Here is an 18,652-nt window from a genome sequence, read left to right on the forward strand (position 1 = left end):
TAGGGAACAGCCGCGGCGCACGCGCACTGGCCTCACAACCTCGGGGCGGCACGCGGGTAGGTAGGCTAGAGCCTAGAGGAGGGGGAGCAGCGCGTGCTGGTGGCTCCCCCGGTCGCCGCGCAGTGTGTGGGTCTGCGGGTCGCTGGAAGTGCGGAGCACCGGGCCGGGCCTGGCCTCCCCGGCGCGCGTGTGACTGCGGCGGGCGCTCTCCTGCGCCTCCACGAGTTGGAGGAGTGCTGCCGGCGTGAGCCCCGGCGTCGGGACGTGAGCTCGTGCTCGCCTTTTCCTTTTAACGGTCGCCCCCCCCCCCCCCGCACACACTCCAGTCCCCTGAGAGTTGGTCTTCGCGCCTAGGAGCGCCCCTCCTCACCCGGCCCCTCCCACCGACCCCCGTTCCCGCTCGCTCCTGGTGGGTAGCCGGCTTCTTCCTTGGGGTCCCTGCTTGGGGGCGGAGAAGATGGCTGGCGGACGTCTGCTGTTGGGGGGCGACTTCCTGTCGCCGCCGCCGCTGCCCCCCCTCCCGCCGCCGCCGTTGCCGCCCCTCCCGCCGCCCCCGCCCGAGCCAGTGCTGGAGCAGTGGCGCTATAGCCACGAAAGTGACTGGCAGTGGGCTCTGCGGCGCAGCTTCATCTGTCGGCACCTGCACAGCTATCCCGGGGCTGCCCTGGACCAGCTCCTCGCGCTCTCCGCCGCCTGGACCAACCACGTTTTCCTGGGCTGCAGGTGAGGAAGGTGTGAGGGTCCGGTTAGGGACGGGGTAAGGGGTTCGATGATGGGGGTCGGGATAGAGACGGGGGCAGGATACGGACGAGGGGTTAGAGGCTAGAGATTTGGAGGTGCTGGAGGACACCAGAGGGTTCAGTGTTGGTTTGGGGCGATCAGCCAAGCGAGGTAGAGGATATGACATAACAGCCAGAAGAAGGGTGCGGGGATCACGGGAGCAGCTCCTCTAGGAGCAGGGATGGAGATAAAGCAGCACCTGTAAGAGGATTGTTGAGGGGTGGTCATTGTGGCGCTGGTTTTGGAGGGCGTGGGAAATGACGAATAGCAGAATCTCGGACCTGCGTAGGACCTTCCAAGGATGCGGTATCCGCAGAGATATTCGACAGTACGGGCTTCGAGGGTCTGCGCGGGCTGCGGGGGGTGGGGGGAGGGCGGTGGACGAGGGGAACCTTGCTGATCTCCTCCTGACCACTCCCTCTTTCTATCCCCATTAAATAAAACAGCACCAGCTCCCGGGCGGCGGGGTTTTTCTGTCTTCTCCTGGGGAGGCGGTTTGTATGAGGTCTCTCAGCTGCAGGGTCCGCCTCGCTTGTAGATTTGCGCATAATGTGCCTGGACGCAAACAAAGAGATGGATATATCTTACTCTAAAAATGGATTGCCCTCCTTTCACCTTAAATGTGATCTGGAGGATTAATATTTGGTCTCTGGGTGAGGTTTTAGGTGTGTTTGTCTCTGTGTCTGTGTGTGTGTGTCTGTGTGTCTGTGTTCGTTCCCTCCCCCCTTCCCTAGATCCTGGTGCGCGTTCTGAACAGGCCTCTTTGAGAGCTCTTTGCATTCAATGGAGACTGCAGTATGGTTCCAACGCATTTTTTTAAACAGGCTACTTGGACTTCTGTCCAAGTAGCACCCCCAAATCAGTCCTAGACTAATCATTCCTTTGATAGACTGAGAGGCTTCTTTTGTTGGACACTCCTGCCTCACCGTGAATTTTTTATTAGGAAGGATGAGAAATTCTGGAAAATGATCAGATCAAATTCAGCCAATTCAGTTCTAAGAATGACCATAACAGATTCAGAAAAATAGAATTGTCTACTTCTACCTGTAATTGTTAAACATAGTATCCAGTGTATACTTTATTCTGCTCTAATCACCAAAGTTTATTTTTTCCTATATTCTCTAGGTTAGTATAATTTCTGCCTCCAGAGACAATGATGATTTCACTGGAGGAACTGGTTACAATGAGGAAGCCTCAGTTAGTAATCAATTCAGATAAATCTAATTGACCTTCACTTAACAATATTGTTTTTGCAGTTAAAAAAGTATCCTTATCCTATAATCATACATCTCCGTGATATCACAGAAGGCCAAGGGAAATTTGAATCCTGAAAAAATTTTTACATGTGGGAACTATCTATTGTATTAATAATAAATCTTCTCACAAGAGTCTAAGCTCCTTTGGGGAAGAGGTTTTTGCTGTCTTGTTCACACCTTTATCCTCAGGGCCCAGAAGAGTGTCTTCTACACAGTGGCCACTCAATAAATATGTGTGGGGTAACAGATGAATATAGCTTTATAATGTATAAAATATTTTAATTTATGTATCTCTCGTAATACGACAATCTTGGGAATTAGATGGTATCTCATTTTTACAGCTAAATCAATGGAGGTTAAGAAGTTAAGTGACTTTTCCAAGATCCTACAGTCGGGGCTAGAACTCAGGTCCTCTGATGCCCTTTCCACTGAGACACCACTGCTATATTTGGGAAGGATGGACCAGGAGTGAAAGGAAGTAACTGACACAAGACACATCATTATTATCTCAGGATTTCATTCCAAGAACAACAGCCCTTTACATAAACTAGGGCATTAAGCAATACAAAGCAGGCCAAAGATAGTTGGTGTTAAAAGCTCAAGCATCCAGGACATTTTGTGTGCATATGCACTCACCCAAGCACATCTGTGTGTAGAGTGTGTGTGTGTAACATGATGAATATACACACACATGCACACATTATTATATCATGTAACATTTTAGTTAAGTCAGCTCTGTCACTGCAAAATTGCCACAACATTATCAAATAGCTTTACTGAAGAATAATGTTTGCATTATATCTGATAATAGTTACAGGAGAAAGGGAAAGGGCAATAAAGAATCTTGGAAGCTAGGGACCAAGTGCAGCTTTCCACCTTAGTCAGACTTTATGTTAGCTGTCAGCTTCAGGTGGGTAGAGTCTATTTTCCAGTACTTCTTAAAGTTGATGTTGGCACAGCTCATATTCTGGTCTGTTCTTCCGGGACAGAAGACTGTTCTCTCAAGGGAACTGCAGAATACATGTGCAACAGCCCATTCTAAATTTAAATTGTTAATTCGTTGTTCATCCCTTGATTTTTGGAACAGGTTGTAAATAGTAGCACTTTTTTTCCCCAATGAAGGGCTTTTTGTGTTCTTTTTAGTGGGGGCTGAACTAACTCTTAGGTCAAGGATATCTTTGGAAACTCCTTGATCATAAGACCAAGCCAGGGGGAGCTCAACATGTACAGGGAGGCAAACTGTTTCATTCCTTTGGTAATAGTGGCGATTTGCATGTAACAAATGTAACAAGCTCAAATATCTCAGTTCTGTAACAGTGGTTCTCAAACTTAAGCATCAGAATCAACCATTAGGCTTGTTAAGCACAGACTGTGGAGCCCCACCGCAGGCTTTCTGATTCAGTAGGTCTGAGGTAGGACCCCTGAGTTTGCATTTCTAACAAGTTCCCTGGTGATACTGATGATTAGGAGATGCTGGTCCATTGATTATACCACAAGAACCACTGATTTGCAGTGTTTTCCAATCTGCTTTTTGATCATTTTTCCCTCATAGGCCCAGGCAACTAGGAAGCTCAAATAACTGAAGTTATTTCTCTTCACTATTTTGTCTGTTTCATAAAAGTAAACAACTGTCAAAAGAATTTCTTTTGCTAGCAATTTCTAAGATATATCTTGTGGCCAATGAAAGGTTAGTGCGGGTGGGTGAGGGAGTGGGATAACGGGGTGATGGCCATTAAGGAGGGCCCTTGATGTAATGAGCACTGAGTGTTATATGCAACTGATGAGTCACTAAACTCTACCTCTGAAACAAAGTTAGTGCGGTCTTCTAATCAATTGCATCTGTAGCACTTACATAATTGTTCATATGGACGCTGGGGAATTGTACAAATTTTTTAAAGATTTTACTTATTTAATCATGAGAGACACACAGAGAGAGGCAGAGACATAGGCAGAGAGAGAATCAGGCTCCATGCAGGAAGCCCGATGTGGGACTCGATACCAGGATTCCGGGATCAGGCCCTGGGCCGAAGGCAGAAGCTCAACCGCTGAGCCACCCAGGTGTCCCATGGAACTGTATGATTTTTACTTAAAAACTGTAGATAGGGATCCCTGGGTGGCGCAGCGGTTTAGCGCCTGCCTTTGGCCCAGGGCGCGATCCTGGAGACCCAGGATCGAATCCCACGTCAGGTTCCCGGTGCATGGAGCCTGCTTCTCCCTCTGCCTATGTCTCTGCCTCTCTCTCTCACTGTGTGCCTATCATAAATAAATAAAAATTAAAAAAAAACTGTAGATAGTGTATCTATATTTTAAAATGAAACCAGGTTTGCCGCCTTGATGGTCTCTTCCTTGTTGCTGTGAGACTGGTTTTTGTAAGGTAGGTGCCAGTTGAGTTCGTGTTGTGAAACTAACTTTGCACATAGGTAGTGTGCATCAGTCACCAGCTAAAGAAGTGTGAGAGCTTTCAAAAGATTTATCAATTATCTGGTTGTGTGTTATTCACTTATGATGTTAAGAATCTTATTGATAGTTTTAAATAAATAAATTTATACTTGGAAATCTAGATTTGTTTAGTTTTCAAACCTCAGCGTTTTTTTGGACCCAGGAGAGCAGTTTAATAAATTTTTTTTTTAATTTTGGAAGCATTGCTAGATATTTGTTAAATTACAGGTGCCTTGTAGATCATAAGTATGTGCCTATCTTTTTTCAAGAATGTAAGATTCATGAAGTCACATGTCTTTGTCCATTATAAATCATCTTTATGTATGTCAGGCTTGGTGGGACGGTTGAATAGCATCCTGATTTAAAAGCTTAATACATGCTGATTTAAAAGCTTAGTACATAATAAGCTATCTTTAAAAACCCTAAAGACCTGCTGAGGCTTTTTGATTTTGTTTTTTAAGCATTTATGATCAAATGGGTAAATTAAACTTAAATATATAATATGCATGCATTGTAAAATTACTGTATTAGATTTGCCTTAATGATAAATTGGATCATGGTCTGTCCATAAGGTAAAATACTGTGTAGCCATTAAAACTCATGTGGTAATGGCATAGAACAAAACTTATACAGTAAATTAAGAACAACTCCCTATCCTGCCAGATTGCAAATCAACATAGGTGATCTCATAGGAGTTTTTGGGGGGAGGTGGAATGGAAAGCATAGAACAAGGAATAAAAAGTAAACTCCAAAATTTTAATGAAGTTATCAGTGGTTGGGTTTCTAGGTGCTTTTCTTGGTGGGTTCTCTAAAATTTCTGGAGTAAAGATGTTACTTTTTTAAAAGATTTATTTGTTTATTTGAGAGAGAGAGCAAGAGAGAATCTCAAGCAGACTCAGCGCAGAGCCCCAAGGCGGGGCTCAATCTCAGAACCCTGAGATCAGGACCTGAGCTGAAATCAAGAGCCAGGCACTTAACTGTCTGTGCCACCCAGGTGCCCCTCATAGTAGGTTTTATCTTTTTTTTAAAGATTTTATTTATTTACTTGACAGCACAAGCAGGGGGAGCAGGAGAAGGAGAAGCAAGTTCCCTGCTGAACAGGGAGCCCAATGCAGGGCTCAATCCCAGGACCCCAGGATCATGACCTGAGCTGAAGGCAGATGCTTAACCAACTGCACTACCCAGGTGTCCTATAGATTTTAAAGTAACACCTTTAGATGAGCGTGGGTGGCGCAGTTGGTTGAGCATCTGACTCTTGATTTTGGTCAGGTCCTGACCTCAGGGTCATAAGATCAAGCCCCGCATCAGGCTCCGTGCTCAGCACAGAGTCTGCCTGGGATTTTCTTTCCCTCTCCCTCTCCCTCATCTCCACCTGCTCGTGTTCTCGTTCTCTCTCTCTCTCTCTCTCTCTTTTTCAAATAGATAAATCTTTTTTTCCCCCACATGTAGAGGCTGCTTTTATTTTTATTTTTAAAAATATTTTATTTCTTTATTTCAAAGAGAGCAAGAGAGCGCATGAGTGGTGGGAGGGACAGAAAGAGAAGGAGAAGCAGACTGCCCACTGAGCAGGGAGCCTGATGCAGGGCTTGATCCTGGGACTCCAAGATCATAACTTGAACTAAAGGCAGATGCTTAACTGACTGAGCCACCCAGGTGTCCCCATTAAATAAATCTTTTAAAGATAAAATCTACAAAAAATATATAATGGAAAACAGTAATAAAAGCTTTACTGGCTTGGCTTATATAAAATTTGTGGAACCACTTCTTTATTCTTGGATAGCTATTCTCTGAAGAATTTTAGAGGAGAGAATGAAATCCTAATGGTCTTATTAAAGATTCTAGATTAATATTTACATTGTTCTCTGAATAGTCAATAGTTAGGTACTATAGAGTCTTTTCCATTATTGTTTGAGCTGGTTGGGTTTCCTCAGTATTATGACTTCCTAATAAAGGACTGAGAAGCTGACTGTGTTCACAACCTACGCAAAGGTTTATTTTTATAGCCCATGGGTGATGTTGAATTTTGTGGCAGATGTAATGAATAGGGAAGAGTAAGTAGGTATAATCATCACTGATGCTGGAAGAAACTGGAGAGAAAAGTGAATGGAATGAGCCCCAAATGCATCATTCATGCACGCTTCTATGTATGACATACATGCCATTTACAGTTGTATGCCATATTTGGAATCAGGCTGGAATTGAAGTCTGGACAATTTTGACTGGAACTCAAGGTGAGTGGCTTGAGTGTAGTACCAATTCAAGTAGAAAAATTGGCATTACCAGGTTAAGATGCATAGACTTTTATTGTCATAATCTTTTGTTTTCATTCTATACCTTAGAGATTGGACTCCCAAATCTGAATGGAAGTGATATATAGAAAGTATAATGTTTTAGGTTTTACTTTCTTTTTTTAAAAAAGATTTTATTTATTCATTCATGAGAGACACACACAGAGGGAGAAGCAGGCTCCAAGCAGGGAGCCCGACATGGGACCTGATCCCGGGTCTCCAGGATCACGCCCTGGGCCAAAGGCAGGCGCCAAACTGCTGAGCCACCCAGGGATCCCCACCTTCTTTTTTTAAGGCTATACTTTCTTTTTTTTTTTTTTTAATTTATTTATTCATGAGTGACAGAGAGAGAGAGGCAGAGACACAGGCAGAGGGAGAAGCAGGCTCCATGCAGGGAGCCTGACATGGGACTCGATCCCGGACTCCAGGATCACACCCTGGGCTGAAGGGAGGCGCTAAACCGCTGAGCCACCCGGGCTGCCCCAAGGCTATACTTTCTGATGTTTAGATAAGAATAAATGAAAATAGGGGCACCTGGGTGGCTCAGCAGTTGAGCATCTGCCTTCGGCTCAGGGCGTGATCCCATGGTCCCCGGATCGAGTCCCACATCAGGATCCCTGCATGGAACCTGTGTCTCTGCCTGCCTCTCTCTCTCTCTGTCTCTCATGAATAAATAAATAAAATCTTAAAAAAAGAATAAATGAAAATAAAGTTACTCTTGGCATTTAAAAGCTGATGTTAGCAGCCGCAATATGAGCAATTATCCGTGGGAAGTGCAGGTTACAACTGAGCTAGCTCATGCTAATCTAATCTGTCAGTGAAGGCCACCATGTCTTGACTTCTCTGCTTTGCAAGGAAAGATGTCCGATGGGTGTGGAACCAGTTGTGCCAAATGTGGAAAATGTTTCCTTCAAGTTCAGAACCTATTCATGTAAAGGTGTGATAGTTTTTCACATTCAGAACATTCTTCCCAAATGCCACCAGTAGTCTCTTTTCTTTGGTTATAGGCCAGGAAAAGCTCTCAAGGTAGGAAGGGTGAGTAGGTCCCCATGATAACAAAAACTTCACTGGAGCTTGTATGTTTGTTTCTCTGCAGTTATATGATATTCTGTCAAGCAGCCAATCTACTTTATAAGGAGCCCTTTTAAAAATTATATGTTTCGGGATCCCTGGGTGGTTCAGCAGTTTGGCGCCTGCCTTTGGCCCAGGGCGCAATCCTGGAGTCCCGGGATCGAGTCCCGCGTAGGACTCCCTGCATGAAGCCTGCTTCTCCCTCCTCCTGTGTCTCTGCCCCCCCCCCCCCCCGTCTATCATGAATAAATAAATAAATCTTTAAAAAATTATATGTTTGGAGCACCTGGGTGGCTCAATGAGTATCTACCTTCAGCTCAGGTCGTGCCTGGGGTCTTGGGATCAAGTCCTGCATTAGGCTCCCTGCATGGAGCCTGTTTCTCCCTCTGCCTGTGTCTCTGCCTCTCTCTCTCTCTCTCTCTCGTGAATAAATAAATAGAATTTTTAAAAATGAAAATGATATGTTTTGAAGCTTTCTATTATGGAAAAAATCAAACACATAAAAATAAGAGTTTATTGGACCTCCATGTACCCATCACTCAACTTCAGCAATATCAAGGTCTGTCATGCTGCCCTTCTCATTTCTTCTGTTGTGCCCCGTTTTTTTGTGGGAGATAGTTTGGAGTATAGTAAAGAAAATCTTGACACCATTCCTGACCTGCAAATACTTTAGTATGTATCCGTACCAGATAAGAAATTTTTTAAAAAAATTTTTACCAGGGGGAGGGGCAGAGGGACAGGAAGAGAGAATCTTAAGCAAGCTCCACTGGGTGTGGAGCCCTTTGCTGGGCTCCCATCTCACAACCCTGAGACCATGATCTGAGCCAAAATTAGGAGTCGGACGTTTAACCGACTGAACCACCCAGGTGCCCCACAGATAAGAATTTTTAAAAAATAGAATCATAATAGGGGTGCTTGGGTGGCTCAGTTAGTTAAATGTCTGACTCTTAATCTCCGCTCAGAGCTCAGTTCTTGATCTCAGGGTCATGAGTTCAAGCCCCATGTTGGGCTCCATGTTAGCTATGGAGCCTACTTAAAAAATAAAGTCATAATACCATTATTTCACTCAACAAAATTAACATTAATTTCTTAAAATCATCTAATGCCTACTCCATGTTCAGTTTTCTCCATTTGTTTCAGTTTTTAAAATATTTTATTTTTTTTATTCATGAGAGACACACAGAGAGAGAGGCAGAGACATAGGCACAGGGAGAAGCAGGCTCCAATCAGGGACCCCGATGTGGGACTCGATCCCGGGACTCCAGGATCACTTCCTGAGCCAAAGGCAGACATTTAACCACTGAGCCACCTAGGCATCCCTCTCCATTTGTTTCAAAGTGGTTTTTTTTTTAAAGATTTTTTATTTATTTATTCATAAGAGACACAGAGAGAGAGGAAGAGACATAGGCAGAGAAAGAAGCAGGCTCCATGCAGGGAGCCCGATGTGGGATTTGATCCTGGATCCCAGGATCACGCCCTGAGCCAAAGGCAGACGCTCAACCGCTGAGCCACTCAGGCATCCCCAAAGTGTATTTTTTGAATTTTATTTTTACACAAGGGTTCGAACTTTAACAACCCCAAGATCAAGAGTCACATGCTCTACCAATGGAGCCAGCCAGGTTCCCCTCGTTTGTATTTATACAGTTGGTTTGTTTGATTCATGATCCAGACCAGGTCCATGCGTTGTATTTGGTTGATCTGTCTCCTTTAATCTGTAACCCCATTCCCCTATCCTTTTATTTTCATGCTGTCTATTTGATGAAGAAATTGGATTGTCACATAGTGTTCCCTTCATTGTAGATTTGGCTGGCTATGTTTTTATGGTGATGTTTAACATATTTCTGGGAGTAAAGGGCTTGATTAGGTTCAAGTTCAATTATTTGAAAGACAGTACTTTATAGATAGTGCTTTGTGTTTCTTGTCATATCCTATAAGGGGACACATGTCTGCTTGTCTCATTTTTCAGTGATAGTAAGATTATAAAGTTCTCATCAACTTTTTTAATTGAAATTTCTATTGAGTGAATTGTAGATTCACATGCAGCTGTAGGAAATAATACAAAGAGATGCCCTGCACTCGACCCAGTTGCCCCAATGATAACATTTTGCAAAATTATTGTGTTATATCAAAACCAGGATAATGACATTGTTAACAATCCATTGATTTTATTCAGTCTCCCAGTTTTATTTTAGTCTCTCAGTTTTATTAGTATTTGTGTGTGTGTGTGAATTTAGTTGAATGTAATTATTTTATTTTAAAGATTTTATTTATTCATGAGAGATAGAAAGAGGCAGAGACATAGGCAGAGGGAGAAGCAGGCTCCTTGCCAGGAGCCTGATGCGGGACTTGATCCCAGGACCCCGGGATCATGACCTAAAGCCAAAGGCAGACGCTCAACCACTGAGCCACCCTGGTGTCCCTGAATGCAATTTATTACACAGTCAAGATATTGAACAGTTTCCAGTACTACAAGGAATCCCTCACACACCCTTTTATTTTTTTAAGATTTTATTTATTTATTTGACCGAGAGAGTGAGCAAGCAAGGAGAGGCAGAGGAGAGAGAAGCAGGCTCCCCCCAGAGTAGGGAGCCCGATGCGGGGCTCGATCCCAGGACTCTGGGATCATGACCTGAGCCAAAGGCAGACGCTTAAGCAACTGAGCCACCCAGGCACCCCTGTTAAAGGACTTCTGAGCTGATTGTAGTTTTGGGCTATTACAAATAAAACTGCAATGAACATTCCTGTGCAGGTTATCGTGTGAACATAAGTTTTTATTTCTCTGAGATAAATGGCCCAAAAAGTGCAGTTCTTACATCATGTGGTGATTGCATGTTTAATTTATAAGACACTTCCATGTGAACTGGTACAGCCACTCTGGAAAACTGTGTGGAGGTTCATCAAAGAGTTAAAAATAGAACTGCCCTACGACCCAGCAATTGCATTACTGGGGATTTACCCCAAAGATACAGATGCAGTGAAAAACCGAGACACCTGCACCCCAATGTTTATAGCAACAATGTCCACAATAGCCCAACTGTGGAAGGAGCCTCGGTGTCCATCGAAAGATGAATGGATAAAGAAGATGTGGTTTATGTATACAATGGAATATTACTCAGCCTTTAGAAACGATGAATACCCACCATTGGCTTTGACGTGGATGGACCTGGAGAGTATTATGCTGAGTGAAGTCAGTCAGTCAGAAAAGGACAAACATTATATGGTCTCATTCATTTTGGGAATATAAAAAATAGTGAAAGGGATTAAGGGGGAAAGGAGAGAAAATTAGTGGTAAATATCAGAGAAGGAGACAAAACATGAGAGACTCCTAACTCTGGGAAACGAACAAGGGGTAGTGGAAGGGGAGGTGGGCTATGGGATGGGGTGACTGGATGACGGGCACTTGACGGGATGAGCACTGGGTGATATGCTATATGTTGGCAAATCGAACTCCAATAAAAAAAAAACATATAAAAAAAGGCACTTCCATGTTGTTATCCAGAGCAGCCATACCATTTTCCATTTCCACCAGCAGTGTATGAATGGTCCAGTTTCTTTGTGTCCTTGCCAGCATTTGATGTAGTTGCTCTTTTTTACCTTAACCATTCTAAGGGTGCATAGTGATATCTTGTTGTGGTTTTAAATTACATTTCTCTGGTAGTTAATGATGTTGGCTATCTTTTCATGTGCTAATTTGCATTATGTTTGTCCTCTTCGGTTAAATGTTCTGTTCATCTTTTAATATATGTATTTTTTTACTGTTGCATTTTGAGAGACATACTACTTTTTGTTTTGTGTTTTTTTTTTTTTTTGTCAGGTGTATGGTTTGCAAATATCTCTCCCAGTCTGCAACTTGCCTTTTTGTCCTCTTCACAGGGGCTTTTGAGAGCAGAAGTTTTTAATTTTCATAAGTCCATTTTATCCATTTTTCCTTTAATGGATCACGCTTTTGGTGTCAAGTATGAGAACTGTTGGCCTAGCCCTAGATCCTGAAGTTTTTCTCCTGTGTTTTTAAAGAAATTTTATAGTTTTACATTTTCCATTTAGGTCCATGATAACATTTTGAATGAATTTTTGGATGAGAAGTGAGGTGGAGGTTGAGTTTGAGGTTTTGTTCATTTGTTGCTGACGGATGCCCACTTACTCCACCACCATTTGTTGAAAAAGATGTCCTTCCTCTATTGAGTTGCTTTTGTACCTTGAACATGTTTATGGGGGTCTCTTTCTCTCTTCCCCATCGACTTTTAACCTAGTAGGTTTATTTTTTTCCTATAATGAGATATTTTATATAAATTAAAAATGCAATAGAAATGGTCATCATTTCATGACGTATACATGAATCAATATATCACATTGTACACCTCAAGAATAATTTTAAAATGCAATGAAATAACAAGGATATCTGTACACAAAGTTGAACACTAAGCATATTAGAATGGAGATGGGCAGCAGTGGGGAGTGGATATAAATGTTCATGAGTGAGTGAGGAAGCAAATAAAAGAAAAAGGGGCCCAGTGTTGGCAATATGCCATGAACTGGGATATGTGGTTAACCCAACCCTTTGCTTCTGAAGTCTATGAATAAGTAAAAGAATATCAAGTATTTAAAAAAATTCATGGATTCTTCTTCCTTTCTACTTGTCAGAGTGTGAACCTATCAGGCACACAGATGCCAGGTCATCTCGCTATAACTGCCAGTAAATGCGGTCTTCTAAATTGTGCCTCTTATCCCTTTGCAATCAAAGTTGTATAAGTCCATACATCTTGGATTGAAATGCAACAGCCAGGCATTCTACTAAGCCTGGCAGTACCAGCATCCTGTTAGTTGACTTTTCTCTTTGTTAATGATGTTATAACTTAGTAGGTTTAGCAGCCATTGATGATTATTTATTTTATTATGGGTTGCAATGTGGCCGTAGTCTATCATTCCTTCCTTTGTTAGCTCCAATGCTAATGGAATGCTAATGAGGTTTTTCTCATCAACTCTTAGTTCTGATGTACAATTTGTACAGGAACATGGCAGATAAATGCTTGCTTTCTTCCTTTAATAATACCTGTTTTTGGAATAATGACTTGATTCCCTACTATCTTCCAAAAGTGACCAATAATGAGTTTGTAAGTATCAATACAAACCAATAGATTGTTAACATATTTGATGTGTCTGAATCTACTGCAGGTTATTATTCTTAGTGCTACTCAAGTTGGCTCGCTTGGCCAGTAGGAGTGTGTTCAGATTGGCTTCTGAGTCCATTTGACACAACCCATGAGATCTTTCACAGCTTCCTTGTTTCCAGACGCAAAAATATCTCCCAGATTTACCTTGTACATCTCCTGCCCCAGACTTGGAATCAGCCATTTCTCTAAGGACCCAGATTCCTTTTTGTGGGAAATGATAGAGACCACAGTTGGGTTGTTAACAACCCAGCCACTCTTAACACTCTTAGTACTTTTGTAAATAAACAAATGTAATTGTTTGCATATAATATGCATATCTGATAGAAAAATCTTGAGTTTATATGGATGCTTTTAATTCAAATTAAAGATAAGATCTTCACTTAAATTTCTTTATTTTATGTTTGTATGTCTTCTAATGACAGTAACATAACTACTCATTTGATAGGTAAGTATTATAGGGCAAATTCTTCTGTTTTATAGCCAAGATAACTCTGTTGATAAAGTCCTGTGGGAGCAATTACAAGATTGGCTCATCTAGAAGCTTTTTTAAAAACTGCATTCATGAGGCAGCCGGGTGGCTCAGCGGTTTATTGCTGCAGCCTTCAGCCCAGGGCGTGATCCTGGAGACCCGGGATCAAGTCCCATGCCAGGCTCCCTACATGGAGCCTGCTTCTCCCTCTGCCTGTGTCTCTGCCTCTCTGTCTCTGTCTCTCATGGATAAATAAAATCTTTAAAAATAAATAAAAATAAAAACTGCATTCTTACCTGTTTTAACTGTAGATTATATAATTTAAATAGGTACAGCCCACGCCTGATGGAAAAAATTCTCCAAATGGCTGAAGGTATTGATATTGGGGAGATGCCGTCATATGATCTGATGCTGTCCAAACCTTCCAAAGGCCAAAAACGTCACCTCTCAACATGTGATGGTGAGTATACTTGTTTCTGGAAGGTGGGATTTGAAGAGAAAACATGTTTTTAAAAAAAAATGATATGAGTGTGATATATGATTTTAAATAACATTGGTAACATTGGATGTTACACAAATGTAAAAGAGTTCTAACTTTTAGTGCTGTGCAGTTTTTTTTTTTTTTGAGGGTGCTAAATAGAATGGAAAACTAGAAATAGTGAAGTCACACTATAATGCTATCCTTGAAGTCCATGCCATGGAACCTCCCTCTAAATACAACAACCTTATACTCTGATCATTTGAACATCTAAGTAACTGAATCCTCTTGGATGCGTCCAAGGTGGACCAGCTTTCTACTGAGCAGCATTATAGGGAGGAAGCTCTAGTGTCTGGTGTGGCCTCAACAGAGAGTCTTCCATAGCTTTAAATTCGATAGTCCCCACAAACCATTAGTTTCCAGCTGCTATTTGTTCTATAAATAAAATATAGCAAACAACCCTTTTGTGCAGAATAGGTCAGAACTAAGATGTTGAAGTTGAAAACCTTTGGGATCTTTTGATAATTATTTTTTTAAATTTTTATTTGAGTTTTAGTCACAACCATGTAAAGGACTATGCAAAGTTACTTACCTCTGAAAACAAAGAGAGAGGCTGTATAAATGCCCCTGGCCATCATCTCTTTCGCATTAGAGCCATCTAGTCCATTTGCAGTTTTTAAGAAGGGCACTTTCCAGCATGGGTGGTATGAGATGATACTAGAACAACCTCTTTCTCAGTACACTTCACCTGTGCTTTAACTCATTACATACAGAAGCATCTGCCAGTCACGTGTGGTGGTGACCTGCATACTTGATTCAGTGGCATGTTTTTTGTCGAGTTTCTTCCCTTACATGTGGGACAGGGAACATCCCTTCTTATGCTGGAATCCTACATTGATATTTGAGTCCCTTCACCTAATGACCTGAAGTTTTTGTGATGGGAAATATCTTGTACCAACAGTGCAGCTTGCAAATAATATGGTTGGTACTATTTTCCTGTTTGCTTCTTTTTAAATATTCCCTTTTTAATGAATTGTAAATTTCACTCATTCTATAGGTCAAAATCCTCCTAAAAAGCAAGCCGGTTCCAAATTCCATGCGAGACCTCGTTTTGAGCCTGTACATTTTGTAGCTAGTAGTTCAAAAGATGAAAGACAGGAAGATCCTTATGGCCCTCAGACAAAAGAGGTAAATGAACAAACACATTTTGCCAGCATGCCAAGAGACATCTACCAAGATTATACTCAAGACTCTTTCAGTATACAAGATGGGAATTCTCAGTATTGTGATTCATCAGGATTTATTTTCACAAAAGACCAGCCTGTAACAGCCAACATGTATTTTGACAGTGGGAACCCTGCCCCAAGCAGCACATCACAGCAGGCAAACTCTCAGTCAGCTCCTGAGCCTTCACCATCACAGACATTTCCTGAGTCAGTAGTAGCTGAGAAGCAGTATTTTATTGAAAAATTAACAGCAACTATCTGGAAGAATCTTTCTAATCCAGAGATGACTTCTGGATCTGATAAGATTAATTATACATATATGTTAACTCGGTGTATTCAGGCATGTAAGACAAACCCTGAGTATATATATGCTCCTTTAAAAGAAATCCCTCCTGCTGACATCCCCAAAAATAAAAAACTTCTAACAGATGGTTACGCGTGTGAAGTTAGATGCCAAAATATCTACTTAACCACAGGTTATGCTGGCAGCAAGAATGGGTCCAGGGATCGAGCTACTGAGCTAGCTGTAAAACTCTTGCAGAAACGTATTGAAGTTAGAGTTGTCCGACGGAAATTCAAGCACACGATCGGAGAGGACCTTGTGGTGTGTCAGATTGGCATGCCTACATACGAATTTCCTCCAGCTCTGAAACCACCGGAAGAGCTGGTGGTGCTGGCTAAAGATGCTTCTGGGCAGCCAATTTTTAATGCTTCCGCCAAACACTGGACCAATTTTGTCCTGACCGAAAATGCAAATGACGCAATTGGTATCCTTAACAATTCTGCCTCATACAACAAAATGTCAGTTGAATACAAATATGAGATGATGCCAAATCGCACATGGCGTTGCCGAGTGTTTCTGCAAGATCACTGCTTAGCTGAAGGTTATGGAACCAAAAAAACAAGTAAACACGCAGCTGCTGATGAGGCGTTGAAAATCCTTCAAAAAACACAACCCACTTACCCTTCCGTCAAAAGCTCACAATGCCAAACAGGCTCTTCACCCAGGGGATCCGGAAAGAAGAAAGATATAAAGGATCTCGTTGTTTATGAGAATTCTTCAAATCCGGTGTGCACGCTGAATGACACAGCTCAGTTTAACCGAATGACAGTTGAGTATGTCTATGAAAGAATGACAGGCCTCCGATGGAAATGCAAGGTGATCCTAGAGAGTGAAGTTATCGCAGAAGCAGTCGGAGTGAAGAAAACAGTCAAGTATGAAGCTGCTGGGGAGGCTGTGAAAACCCTCAAAAAGACCCAGCCCACTGTCATTAACAATTTGAAGAAAGGAGCTATTGAAGATGTAATTTCCAGAAATGAAATTCAGGGCCGCTCAGCAGAGGAAGCTTACAAACAACAGATCAAAGAAGATAACATAGGAAATCAGCTACTGAGAAAGATGGGCTGGACGGGTGGTGGTTTAGGTAAATCTGGTGAGGGCATTCGGGAGCCAATCTCTGTCAAAGAGCAGCATAAGCGGGAGGGGCTTGGTCTCGATGTAGAGAGGGTAAATAAAATCGCCAAGAGAGATATTGAACAGATCATCAGAAACTATGCCCGCTCAGAGAGCCACACAGATTTGACTTTCTCTACAGAGCTGACTAATGATGAGCGGAAGCAGATACACCAGATTGCCCAGAAGTATGGTCTTAAGAGTAAGTCGCATGGGGTAGGCCACGATAGGTACCTGGTGGTAGGTAGAAAAAGACGGAAGGAAGACCTACTAGATCAGCTCAAACAGGAAGGCCAAGTGGGGCATTATGAGCTTGTGATGCCTCAGGCAAATTGAGCTCTTACTGATTTATTTTGTAAATGCCCAATGAGGCAGATTTATGAATTAAAGAAATGCCACATGTCCTGGTTGCAGAGTATATTCATTCTTAAGATGTTTCACCTTGTTCATTTCATATAGTGCTTTATTAGATATTGGAACCTGAAGAATTCTGTCCACTTGTATTAGCTTAATCCAGCAGATGAAATTGTGCAGTTACTGTTTGTGTCTTTGATATTGCTGTGTCCCTCAGATTTTAGTAGTTTGTACAAAGGAAGAACACATATCCAAATGGAATTTCACCCCGAGGAAGAAATTCCCATTTTAAAGGGCATAGCACAGCCATCTGCAACAATATGTAAAGTTGATATTGACTACGATAAAACTAGTCTTAATTCCAGACTTACTGAAAATGTCAGATCATTTTGTATTACTATTTTCATCTTTGTGTGAAGCCAGTTAAAGAATGTTTAACAGTAAGTTGTGCTGTATGTGTAAATGTCCTTACCGACTAAATGATGTAAAACTTTCTTAAAGTAATTTTAGTGTTCATTTATTTATAACTTCTATCATGTGGTTTCCAGAATATTGGAAGTGATTTACTGTTATCTTGTGATATATGAATTTTAACAAATTCTAGTCTTCATGCTGAGAGAGCACTACTTGAGAGAGCAGTTGAAAAGTTTCAAAAACTTTGATTCAATCTGAAGAAAGGAAGCTGGAGCTGTTTGTTCTTGGTGCCTTGCAGAGAGACTCACAGCAACTCTCCGTTATAGCTTTCACGCGGTGTGGATGTACAGCACATCAGGGCGGCCACAGCTGTGGCAGAGCTTGGTAAAAGACTGAAGACACATTGGTGCTTTGATGAAAAAGGTCAGTTGGCTGGTCCCTCTCTCAAAAAGCTTATTAAGCCCCAAAAGCCAACTTTGTAACATATTTAAAACTGCTATTTTCGCTTATTTCTGGAATGTAAAAAAAAATGTATAAAAAGAATTAGTGTATGCTTCCTGAATAAAAAGGAGCTGACGTTGATCAAAATGGCAGTGTGCTTATTTCTGGGCAGCAGCTTAGTAGCGACATTTTGGGTCTTGGGAGAGGGGAAGTGGTGTTTGCACAAAATATTTCAACACCAGAGCACATGTGGAGGCACATAATGACTTAGGAGATCCGAACAGCTAATCAGTCACCCATCACGTTTTTCCTATAGACCAACATGCTGGCTGCAGCCAAAATCTCAGGCTGTGTACTTGTACATGATTTTGGTTTTGTATCTCAGATAGATCAAGGATTAGTATTTAGAGGTGAATATTAATATCGATAGTTAAACAATGAAATGCTAGAACAATTAGGTTGTTTACGGTGTCTGTAAACATTTAGTACCATACTTGGCATGTAATTGGCCCACAATAAACAGGAATTTCCTTTCCCCTCTCTTTTATATTTTGCATCAAGAAGCTGCCCGTTGTAGTTAAATTAGTATCTTAAAAATATAAAGGGAATGGCTTTTGTACCTGGATCTCTAAGTTTTAGTCACCTATTGTGATTAACTGTGTGATATTTGCTTTTCCCTAACTCCCTTTCTTCCTACAGTGCGTGGTATTTCCTGATGTTGGTAGGAAGAGAAATGAGGTGTGCCTTTTATTTTGGCACATAATGTTTTAATAGTGGCAAAGGGAATATAAGCTAGAAAGTTTATAGATTTT

At 41.8% G+C, this 18,652-nt stretch overlaps 1 protein-coding gene across 2 annotated transcripts; it reads left to right on the forward strand.

Annotated features, from left to right (window-relative positions):
• The first annotated feature begins 23 nt into the window (after nt 1–23).
• On the forward strand, nt 24–17,987 carry NKRF (NFKB repressing factor). 2 transcript variants are annotated; one of them, XM_077888736.1, is made up of 3 exons: nt 24–723; nt 13,804–13,934; nt 15,010–17,987. In XM_077888736.1, the coding sequence occupies exons 1-3, from the start codon at nt 458–460 to the stop codon at nt 16,965–16,967; spliced, it is 2,355 nt and encodes a 784-aa protein (XP_077744862.1). In that variant the 5' UTR covers nt 24–457; the 3' UTR covers nt 16,968–17,987. The 2 variants fall into 2 exon arrangements, with proteins under 2 accessions (XP_077744862.1, XP_077744863.1); XM_077888737.1 differs by lacking the exon at nt 24–723 and adding an exon at nt 947–981.
• Nucleotides 17,988–18,652: the final 665 nt, after the last annotated feature.

Source organism: Canis aureus, chromosome X (assembly GCF_053574225.1).
Source record: "Canis aureus isolate CA01 chromosome X, VMU_Caureus_v.1.0, whole genome shotgun sequence".
NCBI lineage: Eukaryota > Metazoa > Chordata > Mammalia > Carnivora > Canidae > Canis > Canis aureus.

Bases quoted from the DNA above. Each gene is read 5' to 3' on its own strand.
- NKRF (XM_077888736.1), top strand. From the start codon at position 458: ATGGCTGGCGGACGTCTGCTGTTGGGGGGCGACTTCCTGTCGCCGCCG. The intron at 724-13,803 runs GTGAGGAAGGTG...TAATTTAAATAG, and splicing joins CACGTTTTCCTGGGCTGCAG to GTACAGCCCACGCCTGATGG. The intron at 13,935-15,009 runs GTGAGTATACTT...CTCATTCTATAG, and splicing joins TCACCTCTCAACATGTGATG to GTCAAAATCCTCCTAAAAAG.